General features: G+C 40.4%; 2 protein-coding genes and 1 pseudogene across 3 annotated transcripts in view; 2 read left to right on the top strand and 1 right to left on the bottom strand.

Annotated features, from left to right (window-relative positions):
• Window positions 1-1,000: 1,000 nt before the first annotated feature.
• Window positions 1,001-19,570, bottom strand: MFAP3 (microfibril associated protein 3). Its single transcript, XM_079915352.1, has 3 exons — window positions 19,522-19,570; window positions 9,159-9,622; window positions 1,001-6,258 (listed from the first exon to the last, which is right to left on the bottom strand). Exons 2-3 carry the CDS (start codon window positions 9,451-9,453, stop codon window positions 5,465-5,467), a joined length of 1,089 nt encoding a protein of 362 aa, XP_079771478.1. The 5' UTR covers window positions 9,454-9,622; window positions 19,522-19,570; the 3' UTR covers window positions 1,001-5,464.
• Window positions 11,953-12,701, top strand: LOC307184403 (large ribosomal subunit protein uL30-like; annotated as a pseudogene). The gene has a single exon. The product of its transcript is annotated as a large ribosomal subunit protein uL30-like (transcript).
• Window positions 19,571-19,635: 65 nt separating the features above from the next.
• The window catches only part of FAM114A2 (family with sequence similarity 114 member A2), a 39,772-nt gene continuing 33,883 nt past the window's right edge, over window positions 19,636-25,524 (top strand). The window contains exons 1-4 of the mRNA XM_079918991.1: window positions 19,636-19,677; window positions 23,155-23,399; window positions 23,743-23,842; window positions 24,255-24,347. Coding sequence (XP_079775117.1) covers window positions 23,169-23,399; window positions 23,743-23,842; window positions 24,255-24,347 — 424 coding nt within the window. The 5' untranslated portion in view covers window positions 19,636-19,677; window positions 23,155-23,168. The remainder of the gene's footprint in view (window positions 19,678-23,154; window positions 23,400-23,742; window positions 23,843-24,254; window positions 24,348-25,524) is intronic.

Here is a 25,524-nt window from a genome sequence, read left to right as displayed (position 1 = left end):
AAAATTGAATAGGCATAGCCTTAGGTGTTCAAAGGGTCAAGGGACTTGAGCAGAGTAGACTCAGGCATGGTCCAACTGCCTGTAGTTTCTGAAAGAGCAATGAAATTCACATGGCAAAACTACCCCTCAGTGGGAGTTCCTCCTGATAAACTTCCCTTCTGCTTAGGGACAAACTCTTTCCCACGGGGTGGCTCTTCTATTCTAAGAAGGCCCCCTTGAAGGCTGATTTATCATCACTTAGGACACTTGAGTCCTCCTTCTCACACGGCTAAGCAGGAGGCAAAGCAGAGTGTTTCCAACTGTCAGGAAGAAGCAGCACGCTGGCAGCAGCCTCGATCATCCAGGCAGATGGAGCAACATATGTATATTTACATATATATTTCCTAATCAATAGGTTCCAGTGAAAACATGAAAACTCGAGGACATGATTGGAATTTAAGGGGCTCTGAAGGAGTTTGATTCCTTAAAGAAAATTAGGACAATCGAGTTGTGTTTTGTTTTTTTTAGCTGCAGATGATTTCAGGACAAAACGAATAGTACTACTGAATGATAAAACTTCCCTCCCTAAATTGGTAAATCTCCTCTTCCAAATTAGGCACTGCTAGCATTTCTTCTAAGAAACACATTGCTGGGGACAGCCAAAAAGAGCTTTGAAATCTTTTAACCTTATTCCCGGCCCCTGCCTGCTTCTCTGACATTCTCCCCTCACAGCCACACAGGCTTATTTCTTCTCTTTCTCCAATAGGCCAACCTTGTTGTCCCCTAGGAACTTTGTTATTGCTTGCTCATAGCAGGTGGCCAGTACGTATCTGATAATGAATAAATAGGTTAAGATAAGCCAATTATGCCCCAGCAGAATCCCATAACTTGTCTGTCTGCTGTTTGAGCCACGTGCATGGGAGACTACATAAGTGATGGCTTGAAGATTTAACCTAAGATTTAATGCTTCTGATTCTTGCTTTGTTCATGCATGTGTGGACTGAAAAAAATGCACAACCTAAAAGTTGAGAATTATGTTTTATTCGGCAGACATACTGAGGACTTAAGCCTGGGAAGCGGCCTTTCAGATAGTTCTGAGGGACTGTTCTGAAGAGGTAAGGGAGTAGCCAGGATATACATGAATTTTTGCAACAAAAAACAGGTAGTCAGAACAGCAAAAGATTAGTTAACTAAAGAAAAACCAGACATCTCAAGTTAATGAACTTAATACTTCTCTATGTATGGGAAGATGTAAGAGCCTGGGCTCATCGAAACCATTCCTTTGATGTACACCTTAACTATCTAGGCCGGTATCCTGTTTTTCTCCATCCTGAATCCCCTCAGGGTGCACAGTCAGGGTGGCTGTAGTGGCTGATGGCTGATGGCTTGATGGCTGCAACATCCTTTGTTTACTGATATGGTACACAACATTCTTCATCCATACATGTGAGTATCTTCAAGGAACATGGTTTGCAACTATATCCACCACACAACCACATTTTGCTCCTGTAATTCAAGTGAAGTTGACCTTGTTGCACATTACCAGTTGCCTACAACTTCCATTCTTCACTTTCTTAATAATAAAACACTTCGCTGCAATATGTCCAGTGGAAAAATATACAATTTCATCTTCCCAAGCTTTCTTACAGTTACTGCAGGTAGTCAGGTAACCTAGTTCTGGAAGCTGTATAGTGGAAGTCAGGTGAGGCTTCTGGAAAGCTATCGCCTTCCTGATAAAAAGGTACAGACTTTGACTGTCTACCACAAAAAAAAAAAAAAAAAAAAGAATGTATCTCTATAGAAGACTTCAGACAAATGAAATACACTCCATTGAACATTTAATACATTACATTCAAGTACAACTTTCTTTAAAAAAAGGACAAAATTATAATGTAAGTATTCATTAACATGGTAACCATTTAAACATCATCTGAACCATATTAAACAACTCATTTACTCTTATGAAATGTGTTGAGAATCTAGGAGTTTATGCATAAGGCTTAGCACTTTTTTGTGTGTGTGTGTGGTACGCGGGCCTCTCACTGTTGTGGCCTCTCCCGTTGCGGAGCACAGGCTCCGGACGCACAGGCTCAGCAGCCATGGTTCACGGGTCCAGCCGCTCCGCGGCATGTGGGATCTTCCCGGACCGGGGCACGAACCCGTGTCCCCTGCATTGGCAGGCGGACTCTCAACCACTGCGCCACCAGGGAAGCCCAAGGCTTAGCACTTCTAACATTGCTGGCGTAGGGGACAAAAGACTGTGTTCTCTTAATAGCGATTCAGGAAATCTGGTATACTTGTGTTACCATAGCTGGTGTGAGGAGGCAAGGCTAGCACCCATGACTGGCCGGGCCCTGGAAAACAAGCATTCACACTCCCATGCTGCTCTGTGACACAGAATACAAACTCTGATTTAGGTTGAAACTACATGCAGGGCGTGGAGAGGACTGTGCCAAGGGGTTCACTGTTGCTGGAGCACAAAAGGGAAGCTGGGTATTTCGACTTTAAAATACGTGGTAAGTGAGGTGAAGAAGCCGGGAGCCTCCTCACAACCATTCCAGGTCAGCGACTCCCAAGATATTTATATCAAGGTAGTTGGTAGGAAATATAAACGCTCACTGGGCCAGACTCAAGAACTAAACTATCGGAACAGATGCGACTTTGAGGACAGGCTTATCAAACTGCCTATAAACTAATCGCGGTATCAGCTCAAAAGATGCCTGTCTGTCTGATTTCAGCTGGTAAGGAATCTCTAAAAATGTTCACATGTCTATTTTTGGTAAATTTATTTCACAAAGCCACCATTTCATTTCATAAGGACAGTAAGGTTCATTAAATCACAATACAAGACAGAATTTGTAAATGAGATGACATAACTATTTCAAATACAGTTTGTTGAGTAAAGGCATTTTCACTAACCATAAAATCTAGCAAGACAGAAGGATAATTACACTACCACTATTGTCAAAAGACTGTTACTGGAGTTTAAGTTCAAAAGCTTAAGGATTTTACAAAAAGACAGCATGAGTATTAATAATATATGAAGAGTATTTGATTAGCTACAGAAAATGTTAGTGAGTGTGGTTTTCTTCCTCTGAGCAACTAGATTTAGAAAGTAATGCCAGCTCCACTTAAATTTTGACCTACTTTAATTCCTTATCAGTGGCACCTTAACCTGGAATATTCAAAGTAATCCAGTTACTTTGGCCACCAAATTAAGTCACCGTTACATTCCTAAAGTGATTTATCTAGGATACACTGGAGTAGCCTATACTTGTTATATAGTATTGTGCAAACTTATTTTTTTCCCAATATTTCTTGTATTTTTCCAAAGCCCTGTTTCTCAGGACTTTGATCATTAAATATGTCTACATTAAGGTCCCAAATGCCCATGTCTGTTATGAGAACATGTGGGATAAATCCATTCTCTTTAATGTGACAAGCTACATTCTAAAAATGACCCCAAACCTGCTATATTGGGACAGGTTGCAAGGTGCTATCTAAAGATCTGAGGGACATTCAGGGGATAGACCTCAGACAAAGGATTTAAAAATTTTTTACATTTTCAAGAGAAACATTCTGGGAAGGGAAAAAGTGTTCTATAATCTAGGGCATGTTCAAGAGCCCTTGCTCTCATAGCCAAATGTATGAAAACAGTGTTCTTTAAAGAAATACAGGTCTATGAGCCAAGACAAGCTTTGGCTAAATGACGGGTAGCTTTTGTTTGGCTCTGGAGGTTTCCATGGAAACAGCCTGAGAGACAGAAAAGGCAGCATTATCATTATCTGTAATGCCATCTGATAAAACTGCACATCGATTCATTCATGCTATCGAGAGCAGATGTATTACTTCTGATAAGCCTTCACAAAGGAGAAAGGAGTTCTATCTGGTCACACTTCGAATTTCCTGCCTTCCTCCATTTGAAATTAAAATCCTGATAAAAACCTGTCCCAAACATTTCTCTCAGGAACCTCTGTTCAAGTAATGCTTCAGTAATCAGAAGCCAAATGAAGAAACGTGAAGCACATGGAGCTCCACTGCCAAGTTCTTAAAATTATATGACGCCAAGCTTACTGTAGCTGAAGAAATTATTCTGAAGAGTATGTACAATTCCATTATATCAGATCTCAGCCAGGCAAGAAATACTGTCCTAAGTGTTTATTATACACAGTTGAATCAGGTGGCATCCCTCATAATTTTTCTCCCTCTTTATGTCTAGATCATCTGTATGTGTGTATATATATATCCATCTGTATTAGTATCTATATATTTAATATAGTAACATACACCACACACCATTATCTAATCTTATTTCAGGTTAGTGCTTCTCGGAAAGGCTGCAAAAGCAGCCCTAGCTCAAAATTCTACACCTGAAGTACACAAAAATAAAAACCTCAACAATAAAATATAAACAAGATGAACAAGATAAAGGCATGCAACCTTTAGCACCATATTAAAGACCACGGAGGGCAAGAGTGTTGACAGAGGTCTGAAGAGGAATTCAGCTGTGGGTTTTCTCCTGGAATGGGATCCCAAACACAGAACTATCTCATAGAGTCCAGTACTTTTAAACAGGGAAAGCCTGAGAAATTCTATGAACAGAAATGTCAAAATCCATTAATTTACCAGACACAGATGATTTGACATTGTTTCTTATTCTAAAAACAATGAAGACGTTATTCTTTAGGAACGAACTGTTCACTTTTGGAGAACAGTTGGGAAATCACTGCCGGCTCAATGAGCTAAATGATGCCTCAGTAAGTTAAAAAGACATGATACACCCCCACAAGTTCCAATTTACTCATGGAAAGTAGCTTACTAATGAGCAGTTAGCTCCCCGGTATCTGTATAACGATACAGACATGGGCTACACTGGAGACATTCAACCTAGCATATACAACTGTATGCTCCACCAGCAAGACATCTGAAAAACACCCACACCTCTATGCATAGCATTGGTGTGGGAATCCAAATCACAAAGTTTCAGCTTGGTCCTTTCCATAAAAAGGGACTCAAAGTCTAGGGAAGCGTTTATTCAGAAATGGGCTGAAGATTCTTTTGGTTTAAAGGTGGCAGGTAAGAAGTTAGAGGGCCAGAAAAGTCTTTAGATATCATCCAGTGCAAATCCCTCATCTTGTTAGTGGGAAAACTGAGGCCTAAAGATAAGTGTCAGCCCTAACAATGGAAGAACCATGACCAGAAGAGAAGCCATGTAATTCTGGGTGTGGTACTTTCCCCATTAGGCTGATGTCTCAGGCCCCTTTAAATCTCAACATGTGTCATTTAATCAAGCTCACGGTAAATGACTGAGAAAGATCAGATAGGGAAAACACTGAATTTTTAGAAAGATTTTGGTAACAATTCATGTCCTGATGTGCTTAATATGAGCAAGGGGAAAGTCCTACTTATCTTTTGGTAAAAATGTTATTTCCTGCATGAAACAGGTTCCTTTTCTGAGAGCCATTTTTGTAGGTACTGGGGTAGCTCACAGCTGGCAGCTTTCATATGCCCCATCTTTGTAGTTAGAGTTCAATTCAGCAGATCCTGTATCATCAGGCGGGCTGAAATGATTGCTGTCTTGAGAATCTGTATCAATACTTTTGGTCTCTGACTGAAGGTGGACAGAAACCTGAACTGCTATCTCCTGGCCTTGTTCACTCAGGGAACCATCATCCGAATCTCCTCCTGGTGAATTACTCCGGCCCATCTCTGGGTTAATGACAAAGATGCCATCCTGAGCATTCAAGGCAGGTCTCTCTTTAATTCTTTCTCCCATGTCATCAGGGTCATCCACTCGCACAGCCTCAAACATCTCCTCTACAAAGGCCCGACAGTTTAGAATAAGAGGTGGCAGAGGGACGCTTCTTGCCAGTTCTTCAATATAACGAGCAAACTCCATGGTTTTAAACTGTGTGACTTTGGCGAGCTCCAGAGTCTTGGCTGAGGTGATGATGGGGATGCGTTTTGCGATCTCAAAGGCCTTCTGAAGTTTCTCTGCCCCTTCAGTTCGGAAGAATTCATTGATGGCTTTCTCAGTTTTACGAAGATGGCTGCTCATCATGCACAGCCGTGTGACATTCAAGATGAGAGTGATTGTAAAGGCAATCAGGCAAACCACCATGTAGTAGACACTCATGTCTCCCGAGGTGAAGATAACACGCAGGGTGACCGAGTAGGAGGCACGGATCGGAGACGTGATAAAACATGTATAGAGCCCACGGTCAGCAAAGGCTATGTTCGTGATATTCAGGAAGTTATCAGAAACCAACCATTTTCCACCTGATAACCCAACAGAAATAAAAAATTACAGCATAAAGAATACTATTGCTAAATATGCCAACTGCCTTATCAATATTCCACCTCTTCATGAGAGTACTTTAAATCAACTCTTCTATTAGGCTCTGCTATTTCCTTAAAAGATGTAAGAAAGGGCAGACTTTTTATGTTCAGAGTCAGAATTTAAACAGCCTGGGACTTAAAAAAGGGAATCAAGATCTTCCTGACACTAATGATTATCATAACTACCTTTTCACTGCCAGATGTAAGAAGCCTTTCAGGGAGACAGGTGTGTCGACATAATGCTAAATGACTAAACTTAAAAAGAAATATTTACGTGTGTGTGTGTGTCTATATCACAGTCTCTACCTAGACTTTCTCATAAATAGAAGGATGTGCCTCAGAAATATAAAACAATGGTTATTTATAATGGGTTATGAGTAATTTTTACTTCCTTTTAAACTGTTTACTTTCAATAATGAACTTATCTATTTGAGACAAAAACTATTTTTAAAAAACCCTACCAATTTAATGCATTTCTTCAATTACTAAGTGGCTAATCTGGCATGCCTTGCACATGTTAATTTGTCTTGTTAGAAAAGGTTGGTTGATGATAGTATCTTGTTTTTCTGGCAGGAGTAAATGAAGCACAAGCCAAAAGATATGTTTCACAAGCGAGGCTAAATGACCAGCTTGGGAGAGAGAAAAAAGTTGCCCTTAAGATGCCTAGGCTTGTTTTAAACCTAAAACATGCTGCCTCTCTTCCATACGTGAAGGTGTCTTCATTCAGGGAACGCGTATACAAAAGCACATGAGTATGAAAAACAAAGCACACTGACCACCCACCGTGATTCAACATCCTTTAATAACTTGGAAAAGAAAAACCAACTTGGCTCTGCCTGCACAATTCTCACCTTTGTGGTAAGTTCTCAGTGTACTCTGTGCTTTAACTATGAAAGCCATTCAAAGATGGGATAGATGTGCGGTGTAGGTATGAGTCCCAATGCCTAGAGGTGGTGTCCCAGAGGAGGCTGGGTGACTGCTTGTTAAGCACCATTTCAAGGTCTAATCTTCCAGATCTCTTTCATCCCTGAGATTCTGTGGTTCAGGAGTATTTGGGTGGCACATCAATTAGTAAGTACTGTGGATTGTGCCCATTCTTATCATCATCAAAATTTATCTAAATTCTAGTTATATTTTTACTAAAGTAAAAAGAGGAAAACATGTAGTTATGAATAGAGTCATTATTTTATAAACTTCTGTTCTATAAACTTGGAGCTATGAAAAGGATACCCTGTGAATCCACGGTATGATGAACTGCATAGACTCCATTCATCAACCACTATAACCACAATCTGAACTCTCTAGCTCACTTGCTGATAATAGCTCAAGATTTATGAACCTTATACTAGACTAATATGCTCTTTAAACTCTTCTCACTTGAGATTCATACAGTTTAATATAATTGTCCAGAGCTGCTGCTGAAAGCATCAATGACAGATGTTAGTGGTTTTCAAAGTAAGGGCAAAATAGGAAAATAAAACTATCATTCCACTTGGCTGGTCTTATCCTGACCGAAGCTTTGTCTATACAGTCAGTCCGTAATAATCATATTGATTAACCCACATCTTAAATGGGTTTGTTAGGACCCTAGAGCCAAATGAGGTAAGAGTCTAGTTCAGTGGATCCAAAGAGGGAACCCCAAATCATGTTCAAAATACCACTCTAGAGATTCTGATTTCTGGGCACCACTGTAGAGATTCTGATTTAATAGGTCTATATTCTTAAGAAGCTCTGTTCTTTCTAACATTCAAACTCTTCAATCCCTTGGTGGCCAGTTACTCAGTTTCCAGAAGGTTAAAATGTTTAGCGTATACTTTAGAAGGAAGCACCATCTGTCTCCTTTTCTGTTTTCCACTCTAATATGAATAGCCAAATAGCCTTATATTCCAAGAGATTAGACTACCTTTCTAGCAAAAAATATAAAGGGGCCTTTTCCGAAAAGTGTAGCTTGTGAGGATCCCAGAATTTAATCTTTATCCCATTGATATTTCATGGAGATTTCTTCCTAAGGTGTTTTAACACAGTAGTCTTCAAAAAAAATAATCTTTCTAACAGAACACTAATTAAAGGAAATAGTATTCTGATTAAGATGTGTTTACGGGTTCATAAACAGCATAATCAAATAAAAACCTGTCAAAAAGTAGACCTTGGTCACATTATTATGATGTTTGTGTGATTTTTTAAGACTGACAGACAAAAAAAAAATACAAGGGAAACTCTCCTGTTTTCAAGTAAATTAAGGTATAGAATAGAAAGGGCTTATAGAGTTCCTCCTCAGTGCCCTTCTGATTCCGAGGGACTTAAAGTTTTATGCACAGATCTTTATAACTATTTTTAAAAACATCCTGGATTTCCTCCAACATTTTTAGTAACTCATTTCTGAGCAAAACATTTTTATTTATGACTCTAAGTCTAACCCAAATCCTTCTTGCTGTATTCACACAGGGCCAGCACTCTGTACTACTCACATTACAGTCTAGGTGAATGGCGCCCCTGGAGTTGTGCAGCGCGTAGCCTGCACAGCTGTACGCAGCAACCCTGATGGAGTCTACCTTGAATGAAGAAGGAAACCAGCTCACCAAGAGGAGAGAAAATAGCTCACCATCATTATGTGAACACCTTTTAAATTTATAACTATTCTCTATTTATTTTCTTCTGGTTAAGTAATTACCATTATTTTGCTTTTTCTGATAGGTATAATACTCCAGGCCTTCCAAAGTTTTAACTATTTACTGTAGTACCTCATCTTAGAGATTTCTTGTTGAATATGCCTTAAAACCAGGAAGAAAGAAGTAATAGGAAATGAGTAACCTTGATTAATTATACTCTGGCATAGTTACCTCTGCCTCTGTTATCCAGCTGCTGTCCTTTTGAGTTGTACCAATAGACACCTTCATAGTGGTCGACTGTGAGAAGACACTCAATTGAAACACTAGTTCCCTCTCTGGCTATGATGACATCATCACCTGAGTGGGAATCTGCTGAGAGTTCAAAACTTGGGAGAAATGATGCATTGGAAGAACTATGATTTGCTCCCAGAGGGGTCATTTGGTTGAAGCCTACATCTTCCAAAGCAAAAGCAGCTGGCACAGTAACACTCACAACTAAAGTGAATAAACAACAATGTGGCTTCATGGGAAAATGGGAGAAAATCTTGTTTAGAGTTGGAGAACTGAAAAGCTTCTATATTATAACAAGAGCACGGTGGGTCATTGATTGCTTGGTATTGGAGTTTTCAAAAAAAATGGTAGATCCAGGTATATTTTGAAGTCTTCAAGATTAAAAGAGATGAGTGGAGACCAACCTAAAAGAAAGCCAGATATAAAGTTTAACCAGGAAAGACTCATAACGGGGTGAAACTCTATGTCCTAAAAATAAACAGATGTGAAACTGATTAGAATAATTGGCATCAACATTAGGGAGTGAAACAGAGAGAACACCACCTAAAAATCCCAACGGAATCGGTTGAAAGAGCACTGAACTGGGAAACGGCAGACCTAGATTCTGGTATTAGCTTTGCTACTAACTAGCTGTAGGTCCTTGGCAAGTAGCTGGGCTTGTTCTCTCATGTGTCAAATGAGGGACTGGATAAGACAATCTCTAAGGGCCCTTCTAGCTCTGAAATGCTGTGATTCTATTTCACTCTGACAAACTCCAAGCAACAGGGAGCCAATGAAGGTTAAAATATTTAGCTTAATGATCTTTTATTCCACCTGTACCATTACCAAATGCTGTTATATCAATAATTTAAATCAACTGGTATATTATAATCATAACCATGGAGCTCAAAATTTGAGTAATTCAAGTATACAGACATATAAGATATAAATAATACAGGGCTACCTGAAGTAGTTTTTTTGTTTTAACATCAGAAAGAAAACTGCACTACTACATGTACATAAATAGTTACTGACTTCTGAGGCTATAGAACCTCCCTCTTGGGCAAGAATGTTAGACAAAAGAATTTTCCTTTAATAATTTCTTCAATATCAAGAAACAAAATTCAGTATATTTAAGTTTGTAAGAATACCAGATTTCTAGCTCAAAGTCTATAAAATTAGCTAAGGGAGGAACTGACACCTTAAATGTCTAGTTGGTAGAAATACAGATGTAAACTACAGGGAAAGATTGTCAGACACATTTAAAAGAAGAGTAAAATATCATAAATAAAAGCAAAATGATATCCCAGTCTAAGAATCTATGTGATTATGATGAACTTCCTGGTAATTTGATTCCTCTTTTAAAATCAGACTCTTTTAAAAAAAACTTAGTTATTTAATTTATTTATTTTTGGCTGCGTTGGGTCTTTGTTGCTGCACGCGGGCTTTCTCTAGTTGCGGTGAGTGGGGGCTACTCTCCGTTGCCGTGCACGGCTTCAGTAGTTGTGGCACGTGGGCTCAGTAGTTGTGTCTCATGGGCTCCAGAGCACAGGCTCAGTAGTTGTGGTACACGGGCTTAGTTGCTCTGCGGCATGTGGGATCTTCCCAGACCAGGGCTCGAACCTGTGTCCCCTGCGTTGGCAGGAGGATTCTTAACCCCTGTGCCACCAGGGAAGCCCCTAAAATCACTGACTCTTAAAGAAATATTTCAAATTCTATTTCTATAAAATATGGGATGAAATACCTACCTTTATTTCTTATGAGGGCCCAAAATAATTAGTTTTGGAAATGACATTTACTCCCCTGTATACTCACGTGAAAGCTGCTTGATCATACAACATAAAAATCAATTGATCATTGTATTTTGCCATTAAACTACTCAAAGTCTAAATTACATTAAGTTGTAAATATCACTTAATCTTCATTAGACCTTGAAAGGATGGTTGGATGATGACAATAATTTTCTCTTTCAAATTTAAGTATGGACTATTTAGAGTAAAACAAAGAACTTCAGAATTTGCTATACATAAATAGATAAACACAGGTGCTTGTTTCCATTTCTTTCCAAAACCCCACTAAAATGACACTAAAGGAAACAAAGCACTTAGGCACTGCAGGGGATTATAGAAGTGATCTGGTCTAACCTCTTCACTGTGACTTGCTCTTTAAGAGCATACTATAAGTTAGCAGGAGAATCCTGGTCTCTATTAGGAGGGAGTGGAGGGTGGAAACAATGGAAATATCATTTATTAAATGACTGAAGTAAGCCAGGCACTGTGCTAGGGCTTGATATATGTAAGCTCCCAACTTTTTCACTACAATTGGCAGATGTGATTTTTGTCCTTTATTCTAGACTCGTGGTTCTCAACAGTGACAGGAAATGAGTGTGCTGAAAAAGCGCTCCAAGTTTTCCCCAGGACTTCCATAACGAGTACCTGTGGCTTCATCCAAGTTGGCATTTCCCAAATTTCATTCATTTCTTCTACCGTTATGATTTTTTTTTTTGCTATATCCATGAACCAAATTATTATTAGTTATGCTTTTCTTAAAAAAACTCATTTTTCTTTCATACATTTATGTTAAAAGGAAAGTCTGTATCACATCTGTAGATAAAAGTAACTGTACACATAAGCACAATGCAAACAAAGTCATGTTATTAACTTCTAGAGATACTGCCATCTGTTGAAGGCTCTGAGCTAGAGGCCTGCTCTCTTTGTGGAGAAAACAAAAACAAAACAGCTCTTTCCTGGCTGGAACCATGGAGAGTGCAGAAGAGAAGAAAAAGAAGGTTCCTGCTGTGCCAGAAACCCTTAAGAAAAAGTGAATTTCACAGAGCTTAAGATCAAGTGCCTGAGGAAGAAATTTGCCCAAAAGATGCTTCGAAAGGCACGGAGGAGGTTGATCTATGAAAAAGCTAAGCACTATCACAGGGAATACCGGCAGATGTACAGAACTGAAATTCGAACGGCTGGGATGGCAAGAAAAGCTGGCAACTTCCACGTACCCGCGGAACCCAAATTGGCATTTGTCATCAGGATCAGAGGTATCAATGGTGTGAGCCCAAAGGTTTGAAAGGTGTTGCAGCTTCTTCGCCTCCGTCAGATTTTCAATGGCATCTTTGTGAAGCACGAGGAGGCTTCAATTAACATGATGAGAATCGTGGAACCATACATTGATTGCATGGGGGTACCCAAACCTGAAGTCAGTAAATGAACTGATCTACAAGCGTGGTTATGGCAAAAGCAACAAGAAGCGAAATGCCCTGATGGATAACGTGTTGATTGCTCGATCTCTTGGCAAATACGGTATTATCTGCATGGAGGATCTGATTCATGAGATCTATACTGTTGGAAAACGTTTCAAAGAAGCAAACACTTCCTGTGGCCCTTCAAATTGTCTTCTCCACGAGGTGGAATGAAGAAAAAGACCACCCATTTTGTAGAAGGTGGAGATGCTGGCAACAGGGAAGACCAGATCAACAGGCTTATTAGAAGGATGAACTAAGGTATCTACCACGATTATTTTTGTAATCTGGTCAGTTAATAAACAGTGACTGCTTTCAAACTGAAAAAAAACAAAACAAACCTCCCAGAATTCCACTTTATTCTAATACCACCTCATTTCTTATTCTGCCACTCCTTTGCTCCCCACCGCTTCTTACTACAGAGTTTAGAACCTACTATTTTAGACCAGAGGTATACATTTTAATCTATTCAACTGTGTCTACTGAGCACATACTTTGTGCCAACCTACTCTACCACAGACACCGTCTCTGCCTTCACGGAGCTCAGTCAGGTAGAGGACATAGACACTAAGTACATACAAAATACACTAAATGCTACCCAAGGGAAAGTACAGGATGCTACAGGAGCACCCAACATGGAGAGCTAACCATGTCGCAGAAAGCCTCCCTGAGAAAGTAAGGTGTGCAATAGGACCTGAGGATAAATGGGAATCGAGAATGCAAGAGAGCCATCTAGGTAAAGGGATGGGGGCAGAGAAAAAGCAGAGGGGTCACTGGTTAGAAAGTGTTCAGGAAAAAGAGCTACAAGTTGTGGCCAGAGAGTAATGGGTCTGATTCCTGATCCTGGAGGGGAGCAGTTTCGACCAACAGCAAAACTGGAGGTAGACTTTGGGAACTGGAGTGGCAGGTTGAAGTGAGTGAAAGAGATAATTGTCCAAGGTGAAGCAGTCAAAGAACTGAGGCTCAAAAGTGGGGTACCTCATGTAAGGGGGTGTTAATGTCCCCCCAGGATCAAGGCAGCTAAGGTAGAAGACACTGGAAATAGAAGAAATGGACTCACTCTCCCTGCTCTGAGATCAGGAGCTTCAGGGGAAGGAACAGCTTCCACGTGACAGCCTCCACGTGACAGGGCTGTAGGGCAATAGTGTCCTGGCAGTGTTACTGCTGAATGGAATCCCTTCTTCATGCAGCTTCCCTGAGCCTCCTCTCAAGGCCTGGCTCTTCCTCCCATATGGATCCAGAGTATACCTGGATGCAGGATGGCTATTCCCTGACCCCTGTAGCCCTCACCATTACACTATTCACCTGGCTCTAGTATATGCTGCTCTGTACTAGCAGGCAGTCTACACCATCTCACCTATGAGCCCTTTAAGCACAGGGACTGTATTTTTTTGATGCTATGTTTCGTAACTCGCACATGTTCAATAAATACTTACTGATAGAGAATAGTTTGAATATAACCAAGTATGTTATGGATCTTTGTAAACTGAAGAATGGTATACGACAGGGATCATATTATTCAGGCCCACATACATTTACTAGCACTTGTTATATTCTCTGAGACAAAAAGAACCAATGTTGTAATCTCGAAAGATCCTAAAGACATAATGCCTAAATGCATTCCTTGAACCAACCACTAACCCTCAAAGTCTTCATTTACCATCTAGTCCTAGGAGATAATGGTGGCAATAAAAGATTACCAAGTCCAGAGTTTCCAAGCCAGGCTGAATATCACAATCACCTAGAGAACTTATTAAAAATATAGATTACTGGGTTCCACCCCAGACCTACTGACCTGATGAATAAGAACCTCTGCCTTTGGACTTTGGAATTCATGGTTTTTAATTAGCTCCCTGGGTGATTCTGAGGCAGAGGGTCCATGGACTAGCTATCACTAATATACTTCCTCATTTCCTCTACAACAGCCCTGCTCCAGACTGTCTGAACACTTCCAATACGAGAGAACTATTACTCAGACTACATTCTGGATTGTTGACCCCGGAACATCATACTTGCTGGCCTCTGATAAAGGCAGGGTAGCAGAGAAGTTCAGAGTACAGATTCTGGAACCAGGTTTCCTGGGCTCCAATCCTAGCTCTGACTCTAACCAGCCTTATGACTTTTGTTAATGATTTAATCTCTCTGTGCCTCAGTCCCCCCATCTTTAAAACAGGGAAAATAATAGCATCTATTTTCACAGGACTATTGCAAGGTCTGAATGAGACAGTATATAAAAAACACAGAGTCTGGTAATAGTAATCACTGAATAAGCTCTAGATATTATTATTGTTGATGGTCCTTTCAGGTGCTAAAATCTACTCCTTACAGCAAAGCTATTATTTAAGATAAATAAAACACTTTTACTTGGAATACCATGCAACCATTTAAAAATCACGGAGGGGGGAGGGGAAACACCACTAGGTAATTTCAGTCTTTAAATTTCACACTCCTCTTTTTCTCATTGCAAATAAATATTTTACAATGATATGGATCAAACAGGAATTGTAAACTGACCTTGGAGCCCAACCATTATATTACATTGTTTTTAATGTGTCCTGAGCTTGTGGTAGAGAGCTTTTGTTGTGATCTACCTAGCCCGTGTTTCCCTTTTTGGAGCCCTGCCTTCTTGGGCCCAGGAGGAAGTCAACCCACTGGCTAAGAAGAATCTTGTTCTTGGAATTTGGATTGAGACACTGTGGGTTAGGGCCATCCGAGGAAGAGAAGCCTTATAGGGAGCTGAGGCAATCAGGTTAGAGAAAGGACAAAAGGGGTGGAGAAGGGAAAGAGAGAGGAGACAGGAGATAGGGGCTGCTGGTGGTGGAAAGAGCTGCAGGGGGGAAGAGAAAGAGGGACTCACACATGCTGCTCCGGCTCCTGATAGAATTCTACTTCCTGGCTTCAATATGACTTTTTTTTTTTTTTTTTTGCAGTACGCGGGCCTCTCACTGCTGTGGCATCTCCCATTGCGGAGCACAGGCTCCGGACGCGCAGGCCCAGCGGCCATGGCTCACGGGCCCAGCCACTCCGTGGCATGTGGGATCCTCCCGGACCGGGGCACGAACCCGTGTCCCCTGCATCGGCAGGCAGACTCTCAACCACTGCGCCACCAGGGAAGCCCTTTTTTTTTTTTTGAGAAATAAACATCTTGGAGATATGGGGATATATGTATAGTTGATTCATTTTGTTATACAGCAGAGACTAACACACTATTGTAAAGCAATTATACTCCAATAAAGATGTTAAAAGAAATAAACATCTTTATCTAATTTTATTCAAAATTAAAACCACAAAAATGAAGGCTGACTGTGCAAACAATGAAGGAAATGGAGAAACGGTCAGGTGGGAGAAAAAAGACTGAGTTCAGCAAAACCTGGAAGGCAGGGGCAGAGACAGCTAACTATATACAAGAGAAGTACTGAAGAGAAGTGTAACTGTGCTGTGGAAACAAAAGAGAAAGGAGGACTTCATGAATTTTAGAAATGCAACTCACTTAAAAGTTTGGGACTTTGCATAATATTATGCCTGCTATTCTCAATGGAGCAGCTGACATTTGGAGGCTAAGAAGAAAGAGTTCAAAAAGGAAAATCAAAGTGCCACCTTCCTGTAAACAGTTAAAAGGGGCTATGCTATGCTTGTGGATGAAGTTACTTGGTAGAATGTTTTATTACCTTTCTTCAGCATGAATAGGATAACTGAAAAGTGTGATATTTAAGTTTAATCTAACTCCTTTTTCATCTTTCAGGTACACTAAAATGTTAGCTTTTCTAGGATCATGAATAATCAGAAATGTAGATGATTTTACCCTCCAGAATCATTCTGGATATTGGCTATATCATTAAAAAAGAAAAAGAAAGAAAAGCGCCTAAGCTATCATCCCTAACAGATTGCCTTGTTGCTGTTCCTGCCAAATTCTGAGAGAAGAAATATTTCCATTCTCTTCCAATTTTCAACAGAAGTAAATAAGGAAGTAATGTGGCTAACTTCCATTCTTGTGGCTCAATATTAAGTTGGCTGAGGAAACAGCTGTTTGCAGAAATAGTTCTGGGATAATTCGAAGGAAGGAAAAACACTGATGCCCAGATGGTATTGGTTTTTGCTCCAAGTACACTGGGATATTAACGGTTCATTCTCCATAGCTAACTGCGTTCAAGGCTGTATTTACAGCTTATCCACTCTCCTCAGCCTGCACTGTTACACTTGAAAAATGGAGAAGCTCCTTACACGAGGCACACAAATGGTCAGAGTGGCATTTTGAATTGGCAAAGGGGATAAAAAAAAAATGAAGAGCAGGCTGTTAGCACTCCTCTATGCTTTCAGAGAACAAATGTAAAGCTGTTGTGCTTATACTCGACCACTGCTATAGATAACATTAAAAGGTTAGTAATACGCAAACAGAAATCATCATTTTGAGGGTCATTTTCCAAAAAGTTTCTGAATAGCCCTTATGCTCCCAACAGCATCTTAGAGCCATCACACACCTCATCACTGGCCTTTGGGCACTTGGCTCAAATGTCAGCCTATTTTCTGGTACACTGAGGAACACCCTCTGTATTTGCTGAAGCTGTGCTTCAAACCATGGTTAGTTGTTATGCCCTTGACTTTGATCTTTTTTGCCATAAGCATTTGCTTATGAAGCTAAACAAAGACATAGATATGACAAGCTTAGACTTATGATCTCCTTGCCCATTTTTTTCTCTATAGTCTGAACCTCACCCTGCCCCCGCACCCTCCCAGTATCTCAAACTCAGTATAACTAAAAAAGAACTCCTCACTCTCATGCTCAGATCTACCTGTCCAGTATATATAGTTCAAACGATAGACACACAATACAATTCTTCCAGTTTTGCAAGATCAAAGTTACAGTGTCATCATGGCTATGTGGTCAGGAACATGGACTCTGACGTTAGAGTGCCTGATGTGGGACTTCCCTGGTGGTGCAGTGGTTAAGAATCCGCTTGCCAATGCAGGGGACACCGGTTTGAGCCCAGGTCCGGGAGGATATCACGTGCCTCGGAGCAACTAAGCCCGTGCACCGCAACTACTGAGCCTGCACTCCAGAGCCTACAAGCCACAACTACTGAAGCCTGCGCGCCTAGAGCCCGTGCTCCACAAGAGAAGCCACCGCCCGTGCACTGCAACGAAGAGTAGCCCCGCTCACTGCAACTACAGAAAGCCCGCGCGCAGCAACGAAGACCCAACACAGCCAAAAATAAATAAATAAAATAAATTTATTAAAAAAATAAAGATGCAGATTTCTTGGGCATCTGCATCTTTGCCGTGCATGTAGTTTTAATGACTTACAAATCATGTATCTTTTGATTTTCAAAACCTTACTGTAATTCAGCGATTCTCCAAGTGTGGTGCAGGGGCCTCTGGGGGTCCCAGAGACTTTTTCAAAATGAGTTTCGTATTAATATTAGAAAATTATTTGCTCTTTTCTCTCTCATTCTCACACAATATGGTGCAGTTTTCCAGAGGCTACATAATGAATGCTATCACAAGAGAGTGAATGCAGAAGGAGATATGAGAATCTAGTTGTCTTCTATTAAGCCAGATACTAAAAAAAACCTTGTAACAATGTAAAACAGTGCCATTCTTTCCCATAATTTTTTTTTGGAAAATATTCTTCATAGAAATGCTATTTATGTTAACATGTAATGAATGTATCATTTTAAATAAATTAACAATTTTTGAAAAGCTGTTTTGATATATAAAATGGCATACTGAGGAACTCTGGGACAGGGAGGGTGTCAGGGAGTGCTGGGTGAGGGTGCGTATGAGGGAACTCTGGGTGAGGGAAGGGGTGAGGGGGAAAAATGGCATATTGATAGTTATAAGCACACAAACAAAAACTCTCTGACGTTCTCAGTAAGTTTTAAAAGTGTCAAGGGATACTAAGACCAAAAAGTTTGAACACTTTCTATTATAATTATCATCAGCAGTATTTTAAGGATAAGACAGTTAAGTGGCTTGCCAAGATTCTATTCTTAAACCTCCAATTTTATGCATTTTCATTACAACAGAAAATCAGAGGAAAACATGTTCTATTTTATACTTAAAGTGTTCTTGTTTTTTTTGGGAATAGGCATTTTTAACATGCTCCCAGGTGATACTGATGCCCCTAAATTTAGAGAAGCACCATCAAAGCAAAGGAAACCATCTGAAGAGTTTTAGGAAGTGACAATTATGTATAGACATTAAAATGGTCATTCTGAAAGCATTAAATGGAGTTGGAAGACGTCGGTTCTTAAAAGGCCAGGTGCCTTCACCTCTCTGGGACTTAGTTTTTCACATCTCTACAGGGAGGGTGTCTCTAATGCTTTTCTGGCCGTCATTTTGGGTTTCATGCATTCCACTGTCCAAGGGCAAGTGAAGAGGTGCATCTTTCTGATGAAGGGTCAGGAGTAACCTAAAGTCATAAATCACAGCATGTCACTCTTGGGCACAGAAACCTTCAGTGCTTTTCCACTGCTTTCCAAATAAAAGTCAAAATCCTTCTCCTGGCTCACAGCCCCTACAAGGGTTGGCCAGTTTAAGTCTCTGGTCTCATCTTCCTCTTTTTGCTCCACGCACAGTAGCCTTTTTCCTCTTCCTTGGCCTGGCTCGGTTTGTTCCCACAAGAAGGCGTTTGCACTTGCTATTCCTTCTGCTTCTAATACTCTTCACCAGCTCTTCAAAAGGTTTACTCCCTCGCTTCGTTCCGTCACTTTATTCTGCTTAATTTTCTTTAAAGCACTCACTACCGTCTTAGATAATCGTGTTTGTTTGTTGACCTGTTTATAGTCGGTCTCCTCCGCTAGGCTGTCAACTACTTGTGAGCAAAGCCACAGTCGCTCGTAAACCAGTATGTCCCAAACGCCCAAAGAAGTGCCTGGCAGGTATGTGGAGCTCCGTAAATATACGACGGCCGAACTCCTGCAGCCCAGGCCAGGCTTGCAAAAGGGCAGCGGATACCCCACCCTCCTTCACGTTGTACCCCAACCCACCGCTCAAACCCACGCCTCGACACCGCTAGTAACCCACCCCCACCCCCACCCCGCCCCAGCCCTAGACAACGACCGTGAACTAGCCCTCACTCACCAGACCCTCGCCAAGCTCCTTCCGGCTGGACCGGCTGCTTGACCCGGAAGTTCTCTCAGGTAGGCAAGGCCTTCTCTGTCCTGAAGGAGGACTTCCGGGGCAGTAGGGAGTGGCTTCTCTGCGGCTGTGGTGGCGGCGCGGATGGCGACGCGCTGGGTACGGGGCTTTCTGGGAGGAGGCAGGCCGGGTGCGGGGTCTCGGGGTCGCCGCGGAAGGGGAGGAAGCGGCCTGGGGCTGGGGGGCGGGCGCCACGCGGTGGACGCTGAGGCTGCGGAAGTGCTCTGGTTATTGAAGCGCTCCGCTTGCGTGAGGAATTCTCGTCGTTGTCAGCGTCGGAGAACTTAGGAGCACAGGTTTACACCAGAACGCCGGTTTGGCACCTGTTCTTGTAATTAGGAAGAAGGGAGAACGGATTTTGTACATCTTGAGACAAATCGTTATATTAGTGAAAATAGTAATGCTCCCTCCAGACAACCACCAGGTACTAACAGCAGCTTTTACCCGTGAGGGGTTACGTGCCAGGCTCCGTTCCGAACCCCTTACATCCACCGGGTCGTTTCGGCTTTCCAGGAATCCTGGCAAGTAGGTAGTACTCTCCTCGTTTTACAGATGAAGAAACGGAGACGCAGAGAGGTGAACTGACTTCTCACAGTCACTCAAGTGCAGAGTTGGAAGAGTGTCAGCCTAACTACATATTATATATAGTATATAATGTGTATGTTACATGCATATTACCGTGTGTTGTAACTTGGAGACAGCATAAGGAGAGCAAAAAAGTATTCCATCAATGTTTCAGCTACACGAAACATCGATGGAACTTTGTGCAAGAACTGTGTAGCCTTTCCTATTTGGCCTCTGGAGTAAGTAGGGCAGAAATAGTGTCTTAAATTAGTTCTCAGTCTCCAGAGCTTGGCATGCAACAGGTAGTCAAAAAAAATGTTTGCAAGTAAATGAATGAGTGTTTCACAGTTGGGTTTTATGTTTATGGATAGTTGTATCTAGATTGTTTTTTTCTATGTGTTTCGGAAACGTATGTATATCATATACCATATGGTCTAGGATCCAGGATGTTATATAAATCTACCTTTCTAGCCTTAGGCCTCCCCATCATTCTCTTTGCCGTATTAACTACTCCTGGTATCTGTCTGTATTCCACGCTGTCATACCTCAGACCTTTGAGATTTCCCCTGTGTTGTTTACACACCCTTGAATTCTCTCATTGGCATCTTCATCTGTCAGAATCCTAAGTGCCCTTTAAGGCAAGTATTACAAGTTCAGATGCCTACGGGGGCTAATCAGGTAACATAAAGGAGTCAAGTGAATTTGGGTGGAGATTATGGGGAACTAGAGAGCACTACTCTACCCTGTCTAAAAGATCCCCAGCAAATATTTGGCATGAGCTAGTTATTAACAAGTCGAATGTGGGCCCAGTGTCGCCAGATCTTTCAGTTTTAGAAGGGAAGTTGGAAATTTCTATTTGTAAACAAACTCTGATTTTTAAATGTTACCAATTAGTATAGAAAAAAGTTTAAGCACTGTGCAGGCCAAACAAAAAAATCTGTAGGCTGGATTTGGGACTCAAAATCCCAGTTTGTGATCACTATTTTATGCTTTTTTCAAGTATTTAAAGTTCATGAGTGTTATTTCCTGATCCTAGCATACTTTTCCTTGCTCTCTGTTCTTTTAACATTTTGTGTGTACCTCAGTTATAGTGCTACTTCCAGGCTGCCTTAGTTGTTAGTATGTCTCTTTTTTAGTATGTTAGAAATGTTTTGATGGCATTGATGGATTGGGTCTAATTTTGTGGTTAGTATATACTGGTAAAAACATGTGCTTATACATACTGAGGTCTGGGTGTATGTGTGTGTCTATGTATGTGTGGGATACGTTTATTTCTCCCCTGGTAATACTTGGTTATCCTGGAAACCAGCATCTCCTCCTTGTAAAAACACCAATAATATCTTGACTTTAATTGTCAAAGAGCTGTACTTCTGGAAGGAATTGAATTTGTTAACATTGCTGTTCAAAAGCTGGTCTGATGTAAATCTTATTCTGGTAGCTTAAATTTCATAATCTCTCTGAAAAATTGAGGTAGGAATGATTAATGAGTAATAAGATTTTTTTAAAATGTCAAAAAAGGAGAAGTTGATAAATTGAAATTAAAAACTTTTGCTCTGTGAAAAGCTCTATGAAGAGGATGAAAAGATAAGCTACAAACTGGGATAAAATGTTTACAAACCACATATCTGACAAAGGACTTGAATCTAGAATATAAAAAGAGCTCTCAAAACTTAACAGTAGGGCTTCCCTGGTGGCGCAGTGGTTGAGAGTCCGCCTGCCGATGCAGGGGACATGGGTTCGTGCCCCGGTTCGGGAGGATCCCATGTGCCGCGGAGCGGCTGGGCCCGTGAGCCATGGCCGCTGAGCCTGCGCGTCCGGAGACTGTGCTCCGCAACGGGAGAGGCCACAACAGTGAGAGGCCCGCGTACCGCAAACAAAACAAAACTAAACAAAACTTAACAGTAAAAAAAAAAAATCCAATTAGAAAATGAGCAAAAGATAAAAATAGCTGTTTCACTGAAGAGGATATACAGATGGCAAATAAACACATGAAAAGATGTTCAATATCATTAGCCATTAGAGAAATGCAGCTTAAAGCTTAAAGCCATATTAAGCTGTCATAGTGCACCTATATCAGAATGGTTCACATGAAAAATAACACTGCCAGATGCTGGTGAGAATGAAGAGAAACTTGATTACTCATACATTGCTGGTGGGAATGTAAAATGGTACGGCTACTTTGGAAAAGAGTATGGCAGCTTCTTATAAAATTAAGCAAATACTATCGATTGCACTCTGGTCATTTATTCCAGGGAAATGAAAGCTTATATTCCCATAAAAACCTGTATACAAATGTTCATAGCCATTTTATTCGTAATAGCCCTAAACTGGAAACAGCCCAGACATCCTTCAACAGGTAAATGGTGAAACAACTGAGATACATCCATGCCAAAGAACACTACTCAGCAATAAAAAGGGAGAAACTAGTGGTACAACAACTTGGATGAATCTCGAGGGACTTATGCTGAGTGAAAGAAGTAAATCTCAATAGGTTACATACTGTGTGATTGCATTTATATAACATGTTGAAATGACAAAAGTATAGAGATGGAGAATATCAGTGGTTGCTGTGGGTTAGGAGGAGGGTGGGACATGGCTAAAAATAGATAACACAAGGGATCCTTGTAACTGAATTATTCTGTATCCTGACTTTGGTAATTGAATTATTCTGTATCCTGACTGTGGTAATCCTATTCTGTATCACATGAATTTGTGCATGTGATAAAATTTCATAGAACTAATTACACGCACACAAATGAGTGCATGTAAAACTGGTGAAATCTGAGTAATGTTGGGGGATTGTATCTTATCAGCATCCTGGTTGTGATATGCTATAGTTACACAAATTGTTCCCTTGGGGGAAACTAGGTGAAGGGTATATTAGATCTCTCTGTACTATTTCTTACACCTGCATGGGACTCGATAATCTCAAAAAGTTTATTCAAGTAACTTTTACCAAAAACAAGCTTATATAATTAATTTTTGGGGGTTGGGGGGCTTTTATTTTACCAGGCAATGATCTAATCATGTCGGATAAAGATGATATTGAGACTGAAGTGATAACTGAAGCAACTTCCATCCTTGAAAATGAGAACTGTGAGCCAACCAAGAATTTTGAGTCAGTTGACCAAAGTGCCAAGTCAGAGAGTAAATCAGAACCTGTAGCTTCTACTCGGAAAAGACCAGAGTCCAAACCTTCCAGTGACCTTGAGACTTCAGACGTTCTCCCTGTTCAGACATCACAGGCTGCAGGCAAAGTAAAGTATCTATTAAAAATTGAGATTAAAAAGTATTAGGGTTAAAAGGAATACGGAATCAATACCAAATTGGGATTGCACCTATTTCTTTCTTTTTATAACCATAAAACAATTTTCTCAGTTCTATAAATGCTTTTATGAGTGGTTGCCTTTGCTATGTGGTGCTTACATTGAAGGTAACATACATCTGTCAGCCAAGCAATACACTTTTTGAGCTAACTAATATGTATCTGTTCACCCATACTTTTGGCCAATAATTAGCTACCTTGTATATGAACTCTTATTTTCCTCTAATTTTTCCATTTTTCTTTGCCTTTGTTTTTCTGGCTACTGGGAAAAATAGGAGACTGTTTCCAAAGATGTACCCCAGACCGGATGGGGCTATTGGGGAAGTTGGGGCAAGTCCTTGCTCTCCTCAGCCTCAGCTACAGTAGCCACAGTAGGTAAGGTCATCAGTCATTTTATTCATTTTTGTGTGCATTTTGCTACAGGTGTGTGTTCAAAACGACTTTGTTAATCATTCTTCTTCCATGATTACTCAAAGGCTTTATAGTTTGAAGATACATTAGTAATGATGGGCTGATTTATACTGCCACTAGAATTGGTAACGTATTTCATTAGAAGGTTGACATTTAGGAATTAATATAAAACTATTCGTTGGTGATAATGAATCAATTTTTTTTTTCCTTTAGTAAGGATACACTCCCAAAGATGAGTTATATAGGGTCAAAATAACATGTCTTCTGGTTGTAATGAATTTTAAAATCTGTGGTTTTAATTTTCAGCTTGTTTCTTCAGTTTTGGTGACTAGTAGCAAATAAATTCAAATATAAGAACGTTATTTTTTCTCATTAGGACAAGGTATTTCAAATGTCATTGAGAAGGCAGAGACTTCCCTTGGAATCCCTAGTCCCAGTGAAATTTCATCTGAAGTCCAGTATGCAACAGGTCAGTATATGGAGACATTAAGGCCTAGAATTATAAACTGAAATGGATAGTTAAGCTCATTTTTTTCAGTAGATGTTTTTGACTGTCTGATATTCAGGGCATCATGGGGCTGATGAGAAATGGGATTTGGAATCTTTGGCTTTAAGCACTCAGGTGTCTCTTTACTTTCCTCATCTATGAAATTGGGTGATACTTTATATTGCAGAGGACTGTTACAAACATTAAATAAGTAAAGCCATGAATGTAGATTGTAAAAATTGCCTCGCTTTGTGCTTGGCACAATTGAGTAAGAGCCCAGTAAGAGTTAGCTGAATTTGAATCTACTGTGGCATGAAAAAATGTTTTAATGTGTTAGTTTTGGTGCTGTTCCATGGTTCATTTTTTTAAGCCTTTTTTCTATGTGCTTCGGTTTGGATAGTTTTTGTTGTGGCTTCAGGTTTACTGATCTTTTCTTCTGCTGTGTCTAATGCTGTTAAGTCCATTCAGTGACTTTTAAATTTTAGATATATTTTTCAACTCTAAAAATTCCATTTGTTTCTTTTTTTGTCTTCCATTTCTCACCTCCTCATGTATATATTTTAGTGTCCCTGACTGTCATCTCTGTCATTTGAATCTGTTTCTACTGACCATTTTTTTTTCTTGCTTAGAGATAACATTTTCATTTCATTGATTGGATGCTGCACATTAGAAATGTTACCTTGCTGAGTGGATTTTGTAGTCCTTTAAAGGGTGTGAGTTTTGTTTGGAAGGCAGTTAAGATATTTGTAGCTTAGATTGATCTTTTGGTCTCGATTTTAAACTTCTTGAGGGTGATTTCTAGAGTAGCCGTTATTGTTAAGTGCTAGTTTAGATCAACTACCAAGTCTCTGACCCTTCTGAGGTCTCTACCTAATTTCCAGGTGTTTAACTAGGTCTCTCTACTTGATTGGTTGGAAGTCAGATGTCTCTCAGCCTAGCATGAGCTTTGGGCATTGTTTAGTTTACAGCTCCATGGCAGTTCTTTGCCCAGTATCGTGGAGTTTTCCAGTGCAGGAACAGCTTAGTATTCAACCAAAGACTCAAGGGCACTCCTGTGTAGATAGTTGGAACTCTTTACCTCTGTATCTCCCTCCTCTGCAGTACAGGCATACCTTGGAGATATTGTGGATTCAGTTTCAGACCACTGCAGTAAAGTGAA

Source organism: Stenella coeruleoalba (genome assembly GCF_951394435.1).
Source record: "Stenella coeruleoalba genome assembly, chromosome: 3".
In the NCBI taxonomy this organism is placed as follows: Eukaryota; Metazoa; Chordata; class Mammalia; order Artiodactyla; family Delphinidae; genus Stenella; species Stenella coeruleoalba.
Note: the sequence above shows the minus strand (reverse complement) of the source record. Positions and strands in the feature narration are given on the sequence as shown.

Coding starts and splice junctions, on each gene's coding strand:
- MFAP3 (XM_079915352.1), bottom strand. CDS start 9,453: ATGAAGCCACATTGTTGTTTATTCACTTTAGTTGTGAGTGTTACTGTG. Junction 6,259..9,158: donor GCTGGATAACAGAGGCAGAG/GTAACTATGCCA, acceptor TTGGGTTATCAG/GTGGAAAATGGTTGGTTTCT.